This window comes from Archocentrus centrarchus, chromosome 3, assembly GCF_007364275.1.
Source record: "Archocentrus centrarchus isolate MPI-CPG fArcCen1 chromosome 3, fArcCen1, whole genome shotgun sequence".
NCBI classification, from domain to species: domain Eukaryota; kingdom Metazoa; phylum Chordata; class Actinopteri; order Cichliformes; family Cichlidae; genus Archocentrus; species Archocentrus centrarchus.
Window position 1 is genome coordinate 18,708,009 of NC_044348.1, and position 12,586 is coordinate 18,720,594.

At 39.2% G+C, this 12,586-nt stretch overlaps 2 protein-coding genes across 2 annotated transcripts in view; both read left to right on the forward strand.

Moving 5' to 3' along the window:
* The window catches only part of tcf25 (TCF25 ribosome quality control complex subunit), a 28,522-nt gene extending 26,603 nt beyond the window's left edge, over positions 1–1,919 (forward strand). The window contains exon 18 of the mRNA XM_030722140.1: positions 1,161–1,919. Coding sequence (XP_030578000.1) covers positions 1,161–1,328 — 168 coding nt within the window. The 3' untranslated portion in view covers positions 1,329–1,919. The remainder of the gene's footprint in view (positions 1–1,160) is intronic.
* Positions 1,920–4,897: 2,978 nt separating this feature from the next.
* mc1r (melanocortin 1 receptor) lies at positions 4,898–8,089 on the forward strand. The gene has a single exon (XM_030723339.1). The coding sequence runs from the start codon at positions 5,342–5,344 to the stop codon at positions 6,317–6,319; it is 978 nt and encodes a 325-aa protein (XP_030579199.1). The 5' UTR covers positions 4,898–5,341; the 3' UTR covers positions 6,320–8,089.
* The last annotated feature ends 4,497 nt before the right edge of the window (positions 8,090–12,586 follow it).

Below are 12,586 nucleotides of genomic sequence, written 5' to 3' on the forward strand. Positions count from 1 at the left end.
AATATATCGTCTTTTATTCCCCTTTAAAACTATCCACCGGACTAAGCTAAGCTCAACCCTAGTCTTCTGTGCATACTAGCGCTGGGTATTTATGTACCTCTATATCGATAGTCTGGGATCAGACAAACTGTCTTAGAACCAAAACCAAAGCGGTACCCCGAAGCACAAGGCTTCAGCTGCTTGACGCAGGAACAAAAATACTTTCTAATGTACCAAACAAAAACAGTACAATCACCTTATGTGAATTACCGCTAGACCTAGCAGGAGAATATGTTTGCTTAAATGACAACAAAAAAATTCAAAAGCTTATAAACAAGCAGTAGAATCCAATAAAGGCACCTGTGATGGTCACACAGTATTGTAACAGTAAATTTGTGAATGAATGGGCCTTTACGTTAATCTAACACATGCTCACGGCTATCGTTTACACCATGAGCTCCCTCATCCAAACTACACCAACAATACATTTAAATCCCATCTTCAAAAATCAACACAAACTTTTTCTGTTGACAAAATATTGCAGCGTATATTATTTAAACATCTAACCAAATGCCGCTGCAGGCTAAGACATGGGTGTATACTGAAGACGCGTCACCTCATTACTCATTGTGGACTTTATTGCTCAGTTTCACAAGTTTATGAAAGCAAACACTTAATTTGTTGATTGCATTTCATATCACCGTGCAATGGCACTTCCAGCGGAGATGATTAAACAGTCAACAGAAAAGTTGCTCACCCCACACAAGATCCAGGTCATGCCATGCATTTGCACACACTCAAATTAATAATGCCGCCACACCCAAAGTGCCACCCACAAACCAGATGTCACCGCGCCCGCACATGGCAGCACAATAGGGTAAACTATCAGAAAGAGAGAAAAGTACAATGGCTCCTACAAGTGGTATACCCAACATAGATGTATATTTAATGGGACATCATCAAGTGAGAAAAGACTGTTGAAGATTTTTGAGGAATAACCACCTAATCATTTTCTTGTATTTTATTATCTGTTAAGTTACTGACTGTCTTACATTGGTTAGCCATTTCACAGAGCAACTTAACTTATTCTATAGAGGTATGAATGTGATCAAGTTGAGGATACTGAAGCTGAACACCACTAGAAATTTGTAGACTGAATGATCTCCCCTTCATTTTTTAAGGGTGCACCAAGGCAGGAAGATGACATGGAAGTGGCTCGAGCTGGTCAGGAGCTGAACCAGGAAGTGAATCGCTTAATGGTGGCAATGAGGGACATGCTGGCAAACATCCGGTTTCAGGAACCACCAAGAGAGGACAACCCCTACAGAGATGATGAGGAATGGGACTGAGAGAGGAGGGAGACAGGTGGACTAAGTGTTGGATGAAGAGGAATAAAATGGACATACTTAAAAAAAAAAAAAAAATTTAAAAAACATGATGTTAATAATTAAGAAGAGATTGAGTGGGACAGCTGGATGATATTTTATTATTTGTCACAGTTTCAGAATACTAGACTGATTTAAAAAAAATAGCATAAATGCTACTGGGGTAATGTTGATGACTGTGAACCTGGCAAACTTCCTTCCAGTGTCTGAAACAGATTGCTAGTAGAACCTGACATGTTGCCAAGGTTAACAGTATTATTTATAATAACTAGTTCCATAATCAACCTCCAAGCATTGTCAGTTCAGTAGCACTAACACGAGTGCTACTCTTTATCTGGTTTCTGGCTTTTCTGAGAGTTTTTCCTTTCTCACACTCACTCACACAGTGAATGACTTTATGACGTTAGAGTGAGATTCATACAGTCTTATTTTGAGTGGAAGTTCTGTATCAAAATGTTGTTTGACTGCACTTTAATACATTTACACAGAAGCAGAAAGAGTTTTCTCATTGATTTGATCACCCCCAATAAAAAATTTTCTTGATGCCTAAAATGATGATGCTGAACACACTTTGTTTGGGATTGTTTATATATTAAAAAAAAAAAATCTCAGTGAGATGCTGCTGGACCTTATAACTCGCTTCTGTTGTGACCTATTACAGATGCATTTAAGAAAAGCATGAATGGGTCCTCCATACACAAATCTTAGATCATTTTAAACATCCCTAAACATGATTCAAGATTTGATTGTCTTCATGGTACTCTTTATTCACTCTCTTAATCGTTTTGGCCTGTTTTTGGCGTGATAACGCTGATGATGCCACCTAGGATTTTCAAATTAAAATCTGCTGAGAGCTCATAATTATGTGTTATAGAACTTGTACTACAGGGAATTTCTGCCACCTAAAGAGTCTACTGCCAGGAGGCTGAAAGGTAGCACTGGCAGCCAACAGTATTTTTCCTTCTCAAATTTTCCCCCACTGACTTTGGCACTGATTTTCACATTTCACTTTGAGTTTGCTTCCTCTTATTTGATTATTTGTGGCTTACTCCTCCCTGTAAAACAATACTGAGAATTATAATGTTGCTGTCTTATTAAGCTATAATCAGTGCACAAGTATGGCAGATTTTATTTTCCTAATCTTATTATTTTTCACTATTCTCCAAGCATTTCACTCTTTGCTTGCTGTTATTTCCTATAATCAAACACGGGATAGGATTCAGCAGATTTTTTCCTTTTCAGTCACCAGTGGAACAGAATTTTTTTCAATACAAATACAAATAACGAGACAGCCTAAAGAACTCAAAAACAGGACAGCATCTCCACGAGATGCTGAACACATGTAAACCATACATACACTTACTTTGTTTTACAGTGAGCCACATGATGTGAGTGACTGTGGTAGAAAGTCAAATGAGGTCATTGTTCACCTGGAGCTATGGCTGTCGTGAAAACTTTTCATGTGATCATTCTGCTGTATAGAAAGGCTTTTAGATTAGGGCCTGAGAAGGAACTGTGGTTGACTAAATGTGATTCCAGGATTATCACGGGTGCTGTAGGTTATCAAAATGTCAGCATTTGCTATATGGGAATTTAACACAAAAAAAAAATGAATGCAGAGTTGCAACAGTGCTAAACCTCTATTACTTTCGTAATGAAATGAATTAAATGAAGCAGCAAATCCTCACATTTCAGAAACTGAAGCCAGAGAATGTTTGGTACTTTTTGGTGATGTGTTTGCCCGCATGACTTGTCACATTTGATGATACAAACTACTTTGAGACTAGAACCTTCCTGAACATGCCCCATAAGTGGAACTTGAAATTATTAAATTGTTTGCATGGATATGGTTCAAACTTACTGTCCCATTGGTTTGAGAAGACTGACAGTTTGACCACAAAGAGAAAGTTCCTCTCTACAAACACTGATTCCCAGTTACACAGTTTGAAATCTGAGTGCTGATTTCATACTGGAAGCAATTTTTAAGCAGAGGTAGAGTTGTAGATTTTGTCCTGCATTACTTAACCTTTAACAGCACAGTGGTTAGCACTGTTGCCTCACAGCAAGAAGGTCCTGGGTTTGAATCCACCATCTAGCTAGGTCCGTTCTGTGTAGAGTTTGCATGTTTTCCCATGTCTGTGCAAGTTCTCTCTATGTGCTTTGTCTTTCTCCTACAGTCCAAAGGCATTTAGTTAGTGGAGTAAGGTTAACTGGTGATTCTAAATTGTCCGTAGGTGTAAATGTGAGTGTGAATGGATATCTGTCTCTCGGTGTTAGCCCTGGGCAGACTGTTGACCAATCCAGTGTGTACCCCACCTCTCACCCTATGGTAGCTGAGATAGGCTCCAGTGATGGAAACCTTGCATGTGTGGGAGTTGAACATGGCAGGTCAGGTGCCTTTATAATCTTATGCCACCCCGAGCTGTCATTTGATCTGTTTTACTTCAGCTTACAATAAATGGATTCTAATATGTTTATTTTTAGATGATTTAGCTACATTGCAGATGCTTGTGCTTGCAGGGGCAGATCTTGTGTCTGTGTCGAGGTACTCCCTGACCCCTAAATGACCTCTGTTCCTTATGTGCACCGTGTATGATCACTCCTGTGCCGCTTTACTATTCAAAGACCAGCAGTTGCCTGTCTGGCCAAATGTGATGGGGACATGGACAGTTCTCCTGATAGTGTCCCCCTTGAACTCACGACTGTCTCATAAAAAAAGTACAGATATGGCATGTGCAGCTTCATGGTTTCAAGTTTCCCTAAAACCCCCATTTTCCTTCACTTGACCCACATTGGTTGATCTCAATAAATATGGGTCAAATTTGACCTGGAACAGCCTCATTGAAGAAGGCTTGAAACACCTGTACAAGAATTTTTTAAACATTTGAGTTACTTTAGGTACCCTGCCTCTGCCCTCTGTCAGCTGGGATAGGCGCCATAAACCGCCCACCCCGCGACCCTGAACAGGATAAGCGGAAGAGGATGGATGGATGGGTTACTTTAGGAAAAGTCATCAAATTTCATGGTAAAATATAAATAACTTTTGAAAGAAGAATTCCTGTGAACTAAACTACAGGAATAGGGGTTTCAATTTACTTTCTATAAAGCACAAAAATAGTTTTCAGTGCTTTTTTTTTTTTTTTCAGTTTTCAGAAATTATATTTTTGACACCTAGAGTCTAATATTAATATTATAATCGGCAGTAAAGCCCTTTCTTAAACATGCAAAACATGTTAAAAAGCATGATGCAGCATTATTGAGCTCAAACCGTCACCACTCGGTTGTCTTCTGCCCCCCCCGCCCAAAAAAAAGCTTGTCGCTACATTTCGTGGACAGGACCGCAGCCCAGCTGACGCTGGTGTGAGAGGAGGAGTCGCCTGAAGACATTCAGGATCCAGCATCACTGTGATGGCTATAATCCATCTGGAAATAATCCAGAATCTCTCTCTCTCTCGTCACTCTCTCCCTCTCTTTTCTCTCTTCCTCTCCCTCTTTCTCTCTTTTCTCCCCCCCTCTCTTCTCAAAGACGGTGTTCACTGTCACCATGTTGCAAGAATTTTGGCGGATCGGGTGTCTGAGTGAAAACATGAACTTCGTGCGCAATGTTTTGATGGATAAGAAAATGTTACAGACCTCCGTTCCAGATTACTCGAGTCGGGAGACGCACCTTTGATCGGGACAAACTCTCCGAAGAGTTTTTAGGTTAATTAATGGTTGAAATAAAGACCCTTAGACTGTTAGCGTGGACTCTGTGGATACTGGACAGTCGAGGCTTTCATGGGTTTAACAATTAAACAGTTCGGATGAGAAGCTTGATTTTCCAACCTGCTGAGAAGCAACCTGTACCTTCAGCTGATGCCGAAGCATCCTGTAAACTACGGAGACAGCTGATGAAACTTTTTCATTTTGACACTTTGCTGCAGTAAAACCCAAACAGAGCACCTGCAAAACTGTCAGTTATCTTACTGAAGTCAGATATGGAAATGATCAACGGGTCTCTGCAGTACCCCTCCATACTTCACGCGGACTTCGGCGCGCTAAATGACTATATGGAGGAGAACGACACCAACTCCACCGCTGGAGAGCGAAACTGGCTGAACTGCGTTCAGATCCGGATCCCCCAGGAGCTCTTCTTGGCGCTGGGGCTCATCAGTCTGGTGGAGAACATCTTGGTCATCCTGGCGATTATTAAAAACCGAAACCTGCACTCGCCTATGTACTACTTCATCTGCTGTCTGGCCGTGTCCGACATGCTTGTCAGCGTCAGCAACGTGGCGGAGACCATATTCATGCTTCTTAATGATCACGGTCTTCTGGATGTGCACCCTGGTATGCTGCGCCACCTGGACAACGTCATCGACGTGATGATCTGCAGCTCTGTGGTATCCTCTCTCTCCTTTTTGTGCACCATCGCCGCGGATCGCTACATCACCATCTTTTACGCGCTGCGGTATCACAGCATCATGACTACTCACCGAGCCATCATCATCATCGTGGTGGTGTGGCTGGCCAGCATCACGTCCAGCATCCTCTTCATCGTGTATCACACCGACAATGCTGTCATCGTGTGTCTCGTTACCTTCTTCTGCACTACTCTGGTATTCAACGCCGTGTTGTACCTGCACATGTTTGTCCTGGCGCACGTGCATTCTCGGCGCATCGTGGCTTTCCACAAAAACAGGCGCCAATCCACAAGTATGAAGGGTGCGATTACTCTCACGATCCTGCTAGGGGTCTTTATTTTATGCTGGGGCCCTTTCTTTCTACACCTTATCCTCATCCTCGCCTGCCCCACCAGTTCCTTCTGCAACTGTTTCTTTCGAAACTTTAACCTTTTCCTCATTCTCATCATCTGTAATTCCCTCATCGATCCGCTCATATACGCCTACCGGAGCCAGGAGCTGCGTAAAACCCTGCAGGAGATGATCCTGTGTTCTTTTTGCTTCGGCGTGTGACATTGTACGCATTCAGGAAAAAAGGCGAGGGCAAAACATCGTCCACTATCTTCAACATTAGTTACGAAGATAAAACAAGCCATAAGTGATATTTGTTTAAACTTACAGATGTTGCCCGTGCAAGAGTGCACGTGAAAGTTGAAGACTCTCTCATATAATAGACATTTAATAAATAAAACTGGGTTTGTGTTAGTTGTAACCTTATTTATTATTGCGTTACACCTTTTTTTTTTTTTTTTTTTTTGGCCACACACTGTGAAACATGGATATTCTCCAAAGAGGGATCCTTAGAACTCTTTCAGTTAACAGTGTCACAAGATCACTGCTGCAAATTATTGAAGCAGAAAAACTCCTTTTGGTTTTATTGCTTTTTCATTTGTAAACATGTTGAGTTTTTGTCTAAAAAGTGCCTCTTCTGGTGGTCAGAATATGCTGTCTTAAAACAGTTTTTTTTTTTAAAGCTATTAAATATTATGTCAACAAAATAAAAAGAAAAGTTACTTCCATTTTAGAATGACCAAGAACAAAGGCCTCTACCTTAACCCCCCCCCCCCCCCTTTTAAATAGCAAATGCTTTTTTATTTTTAAGAATGGATGATGATGCGCATCGCACCCCCCCCAAAAAAAAGAGAAGTACTGAGTCCCTTGCGAGTAATGTCAAATTGCTGCAGCTCACACAATTTATTTAGTGTAGTAACGAAATTGGAATTGCTCAAACAGAGCGGGGAACAGATGAACACAACTTAACAGGAGAGCGCTGTATCAGACAAAACCTTAAAATAACACTATGAGGCAACATTAAAAAAATATTGCTGCAAAAATAAATTTTACAGTAACTAAAGAAAAAAAAATGGGGACAAAAATCACATGAACATGCTTGGTGGTAGGCCCGAGGCTCATGGCATAAGAGGGTTTATGAAAGAAGAAAGAAGCCATGTCAAAGTTACATTTCTGGAAGTTTGTGTAGTTTTGTGTAATGTGCAAATAAGGGACGGTTTGTGCTGGATTTGTTATGTAGGACAAACTTGGAAGGAATTGGGCCAGATGGCCAAGATAAAACTGTGCTATAGGACGGAGCAACGCCAAGTCCAGCAAATACGCGGCTCTACCAAAAGACCGCAAGGCTTAATTGCATTAATTAATTAATTAACCTTAATTAATTTCAGTAGGAGCAGTTATTCTGAAAAGAACGATGAAGTGCAATCCCTGGTGTCGTGTTCGGGGCCTACATTTTACATTAATTATTTTAGAAGCTGAAATCCGTGAAAAGAATTCCGACGTGATGCTGGGAAATAAGGTATGTGGGTAATCAAGCTGTCAAAAATTTAACATAATGATGGCAGCAATGCAATGTGTATTGTGATTACTAAAGTGGACTGTTGTACTCTAATGTAGCTCTAGTAATTCACATAGTTTTGTTCTTGATATTTTTCCGTGTATTGTTTTCTACCGAATTTGATTTCGAACCATTCTTTTCCTCTTTTTTTGTATACTTGATTTAAAAGCCTAACCATTTTTTTTTCTTATGGTGTTGGCTTGTTATAGAACTGATAATATACTGCATTGTCATGTAGAAGTCTTTAAGAAAACCTCTGTTAAATGTAATGACAATTGGTGCTTCAGTATAAGATCTGAAATGAACACGAATCAATCCATACTGTAAAATGTAAAATTATAAATGTGGGTGTAAAGAAACAGCTGCATGTATCCAGTGTAAACTTGAATAGTCTAAAACAGGACCATGTTGTTCTGTATGCCATGTGTCATATATAATCACTGCAACTGTTTGTGTTTTCCCAAATAAAGTGTTCAAAACATAAACTTATATTAAATCTAAAATAACAGTGATATTGCTTGTGATCATCCCTCCAATATAAATCCCATTATTTTCCATTTCATTATTGTCTTCACATTGTTGCACATTGTTGCCATCGCTCTTTGGAGATCAATCTTCCAAACCAAAATCTTCATTCATGTCCAAACTAACAAGAAAAGACTGCAGTTTCTCCTGGAAATGCCTGTGGAGTCAAATAAGGAACCAGATATCCAAGTTTTCAAATTATGACTGATGTATGGGTTCAAGTATAAAAAAATGTCACTGTAACATATCTGCAGGCATCTCTGCAGCATTTGCAGATCACATTCTAAATTTAATCAGACATCCTAGAACTCTAAAGTTAACCCACTTAAATGCAACATGAACAATTTCTGGTCGACATTAGCAAAAATATGCAAGACAACGTTTGCTCTTGGCAGACAGTAGGGCCATTGATATGCAACACAACAGGCGTTTTTTTAAATGCTCCATTTTAAACTCATGATCAAGTTCATTTGCTGTGCCCTAAATAACAGCAATGAACAGAAGGGGATTTCCAGCTGAAACTATAGTTAGATAAATCCCTTATCCTGCCCTAAAGAAAAAAATGTAAAATCCTAATAGTTTAAAATGATTTAAAACATTTACTGGCTTTTTTTTTTTTTTTTTTTTTTTGTAGGTCACCCACATACACATTTTTTGGGGGAAACTGCTATTTTGACCATTTAAGAAAGAAAAAGGGGGGGGGGGGGGGGGTTCCACAACCTAGCTCATATGGCCCAGTTGCAATGACAAATCCTGCCCTGCCCACCAAAGACCTGAAATACCTGAAGAGTGAAAACAAGGGGCAGGGGTTGTGACAAGAGTTTTAGTGAAAATGCACATATGTCAGCATTTATGTTTGAATACAGTTGTTTATTTTTGCTAAATTCCTTTTATTTCTAGCTAGATTTTCATACTGATAGTAATGATTAAGACATTTTATTGCTAGAATTGTATTACTTGCATTGGCACAGCTGCTGCAGTTTAAAAGGATTACTCGAAGGGGATGAAAAATCATACCAAAAATGAATTAATGCCATTCAGTGTGATGCTTTGTAATTTGTGTCTAAAAATAATTTATTACTCTTATTAAATACTAGTTTCTAGATGGTAGTTAGGGCAGCGTGATGCTGTCAAGATTGTCGCCTCACTGCAAGAATGTCCTGGGTTCGAAACCAGTCCAGGGCCTTTCTGTGTGGAGTTTGCATGTTCTGCCTGTGTCTGCATGGGTTCTTTCTGGGTACTCTGGCTTCCTCCCACGGTCCAAAAACATGCATGGTGTTAGGTTAATTGGTAATTCTAAATTGACCATAGAGTGAATGTGAGCATAAATGCTTTTCTGTCTCTATGTGTTAGCCCTGCAACGGACTGGTGACCTGCCCAGGGAGTACCCTGCCTCTTGCCCTATGACAGCTGGGATAGGCTCCAGCCTCCTCTACAACCCTGAATTGGGTAAGTGAATGAAGATGGATGGATAGATGAAAACTGCTTTGGAAGATTGTTCCATGGCTTTGAAACATTTATCTTTCCTGCCAGTCCCATCTCAGACCCCAGTAGTCCGATTCTGATGCAAGAAAAGTGCCTTTCCATTGGATCCAAGCAAATAGTACTGACTGACCTTCATTGTTTTTATCCATAAGCTCACACTCCATTTGGAATAAGGAAAGACAGGTGTTGTAGCTGCCTAGCTGTGTGTATTATAGCAAGACGTGTATTTACAGTTCCATTCTCAGCATATTGAGCCATCAATGCAAACTTAACAAAAAATACATATTAAGATTGTGGTAGCTATGTAACTGACTGTATGACACGTGCTTCTCATACGAAGATTGACATAGACCAGTAGACGGATGAAAACCAAAACTTTTAACAGGCCTCATTCTCAGTGACCTTGCAGTGATAACCTTCACCACACTGGCCAAAACTGTGATTCTGTCATAATAAATGAAAACTGTAAAGATTCTTTAAACCATATGCTGTATGGATCACATAGGCAGGCTGTAGATGGCTCACTCGATTATAATTACTGCTGATTAGGGGTGGGGGGGCACTGCATAATTTCCAACAGAAAGCATGTTATTATTGGTGCTATGACTGTATGACTTCTGCTTTCATTTAGCCGCACAACGCAGCTCTGTTTGCAGCAAAGAAAAATTTCCACAGCTGCTCCCCCAAACAACAAACACACTCAAGCTATATCCATATGACCAGACCACAAAGTGCCTACCCTCAGGGACGGACTATAAGAAATTCTATTTTAAAACTGTTTTTATCAAATGATTTTGATTAAAAAGATATTCATTATACAGAAGCAAAACCTGTCATAGCTGAAAATATTGGATACTGAAAACCTGAAGAATTACAAAATATCATAAAGTGAAGCAGCAGTTGTTCTTTTTATGCCTGTTAAATTTAATTCATCACTTAATTTTGAGTCTTTGGCGATAATATTAATTTTTAAAATTTATTTATTACAATGCTCTTTATTAATTTGGACTGACTTTTGTTTACTATCTAGAGTACACCAGAAACAATCGGATTACATACTGCAGTCTCTTACAATGCACATTTGCCTTCACATCTTCTTATATTTGTTGGGGTTTTTTTTCTTGTGTTTCTTTCTTTCAGCTAGGATTTTCTTGGTTTTTTGGTTTTTTTTTTTTTAACACTGGAGCCGACCTGCACAGACACATTTATACATACAGTACTGTGAAAAGTATTTGCCCCCTTCTCGATTTCTTGGGTTTTTTCCATATTTGACACACTTACATGTTTCAAATCATCAATCTAATTTTAATATTAGATAAAGATAATCTGAGTAAACACAAAATGTAGTTTTTAAAGGATGATTTCATTTATTAAGAGGAAAAAAGCTCTCCAAACCTACCTGACTCTATGTGACAAAGTAATTGTTAAATCATTGATTAACTGTGATTATGCACATTTTTTTGGAATACTGAGTTCAATTTCACCAACCACACCTGATTACTGCCAGATGTATTGAATCATGAAATCACTTAAATAGAACCTGTCTGATTTAGTCCTTCTTTCTACTGTAAGAATCTGCCCTTCAACCTTTGATACTGAACATCATCTATATTCAAAGATCTGCTTCATGTTGAACCAACAAATGTAGTATTGACATGCGTGTTTTAATTTCCATTAGATTTTATTGATCCAACATTAAGTAAAGGCAGCCCTGCCCCACAGTGCAATTATTTGTGAATGTTCAATTCAGTTCAATTAGCCTTTTATATAGTCCCAGTTCACAACAACAGTCATCATAAGAACCTCATACTGTAAGGTAAAAGACCCTAGAATTTTAAAGAGAACCTCAGTGATCATATGATACCCTATGAGCAAACACTTGGCCATGGTGGGGAGGAAGAACTCCTTTTGACAGGAAGAGACCTCTGGCAGAACCAGAGACATTATTCAATCAGTTTACAGGCAGAGTAGTTTTCCCTTTGACTGGTTTATTGTCAGTATGCCTAATTTTGGAGGAGAAAAAAAAGACAGAAAAAAGACAGAATAGAGAGATCACAAAAAACAAAAGGGAAAAGTCACAAACTACAGGAGAGAGTAGAGAGAGGCAATAGTGGTGTGTAAACACACAGTGAAAAGAGGGAAGTCGAAGAAAAGTGCTTAGTGCATCAAAATATGTCCCTCAGCAGCCTGAGCAGCAACCTGAGCTTAGAGCTTTATCAGTGTATAAGAGTTGTCAGAGAGGAAAGGTTTGAACCTAACCTTAAAAAAAAAAGAGTATCTGTCTCCCAATCCCAAACTGAGAGCTGGTTCCATAAGTGAAGGCTCTGCCTCCCGTTATACTCTCAGAAACTCTTGGAACCATGAGTAAGACTGCACTCTGAAAACAAACTGCTCCATAAGGTCTCTAAGACATAATGGGGCCTGATAATTCAAGACTTTGTATGTGAAAAGGTTTTACTATGACTTCTGGCTTGCAGTTCACATTTGTTTTAATCACCTATAGAAATAGAAATTAAAATGCATGTGGCCATACACATGACCATTTGCTACAGAAAAAAGATGAAGCTGTGAACAAGGAAAAGAACAAGGCACCAGGCTGATCACACTGAAAAATACAGCTGTGATAGGTAGGGTTATGGCCTTTTTACAGATATGGCAGACATATAGGATTCAAGGATTCAGGGATTCTTTATTGTCATTCACATTGCATTTGCATGCAGTGGAATGAAATTCCATTCTCAGGTCCCAGTGTTTCCCATGTAATAGCAACATAAGCATTCATTTCTCTCTGCATGCCAACTAAGCAGGTATTTTATTATTATTATTATTATTATTATTATTATTATTATTATTATTATTATTAGGAAACAAAGTGACATTTCTGTTGTGTATGACATGGATCACATGCCTCTCTCAAACAC

Excerpts from the sequence above, each read along its gene's own strand:
- mc1r (XM_030723339.1), top strand. The coding sequence starts at position 5,342 with ATGGAAATGATCAACGGGTCTCTGCAGTACCCCTCCATACTTCACGCG.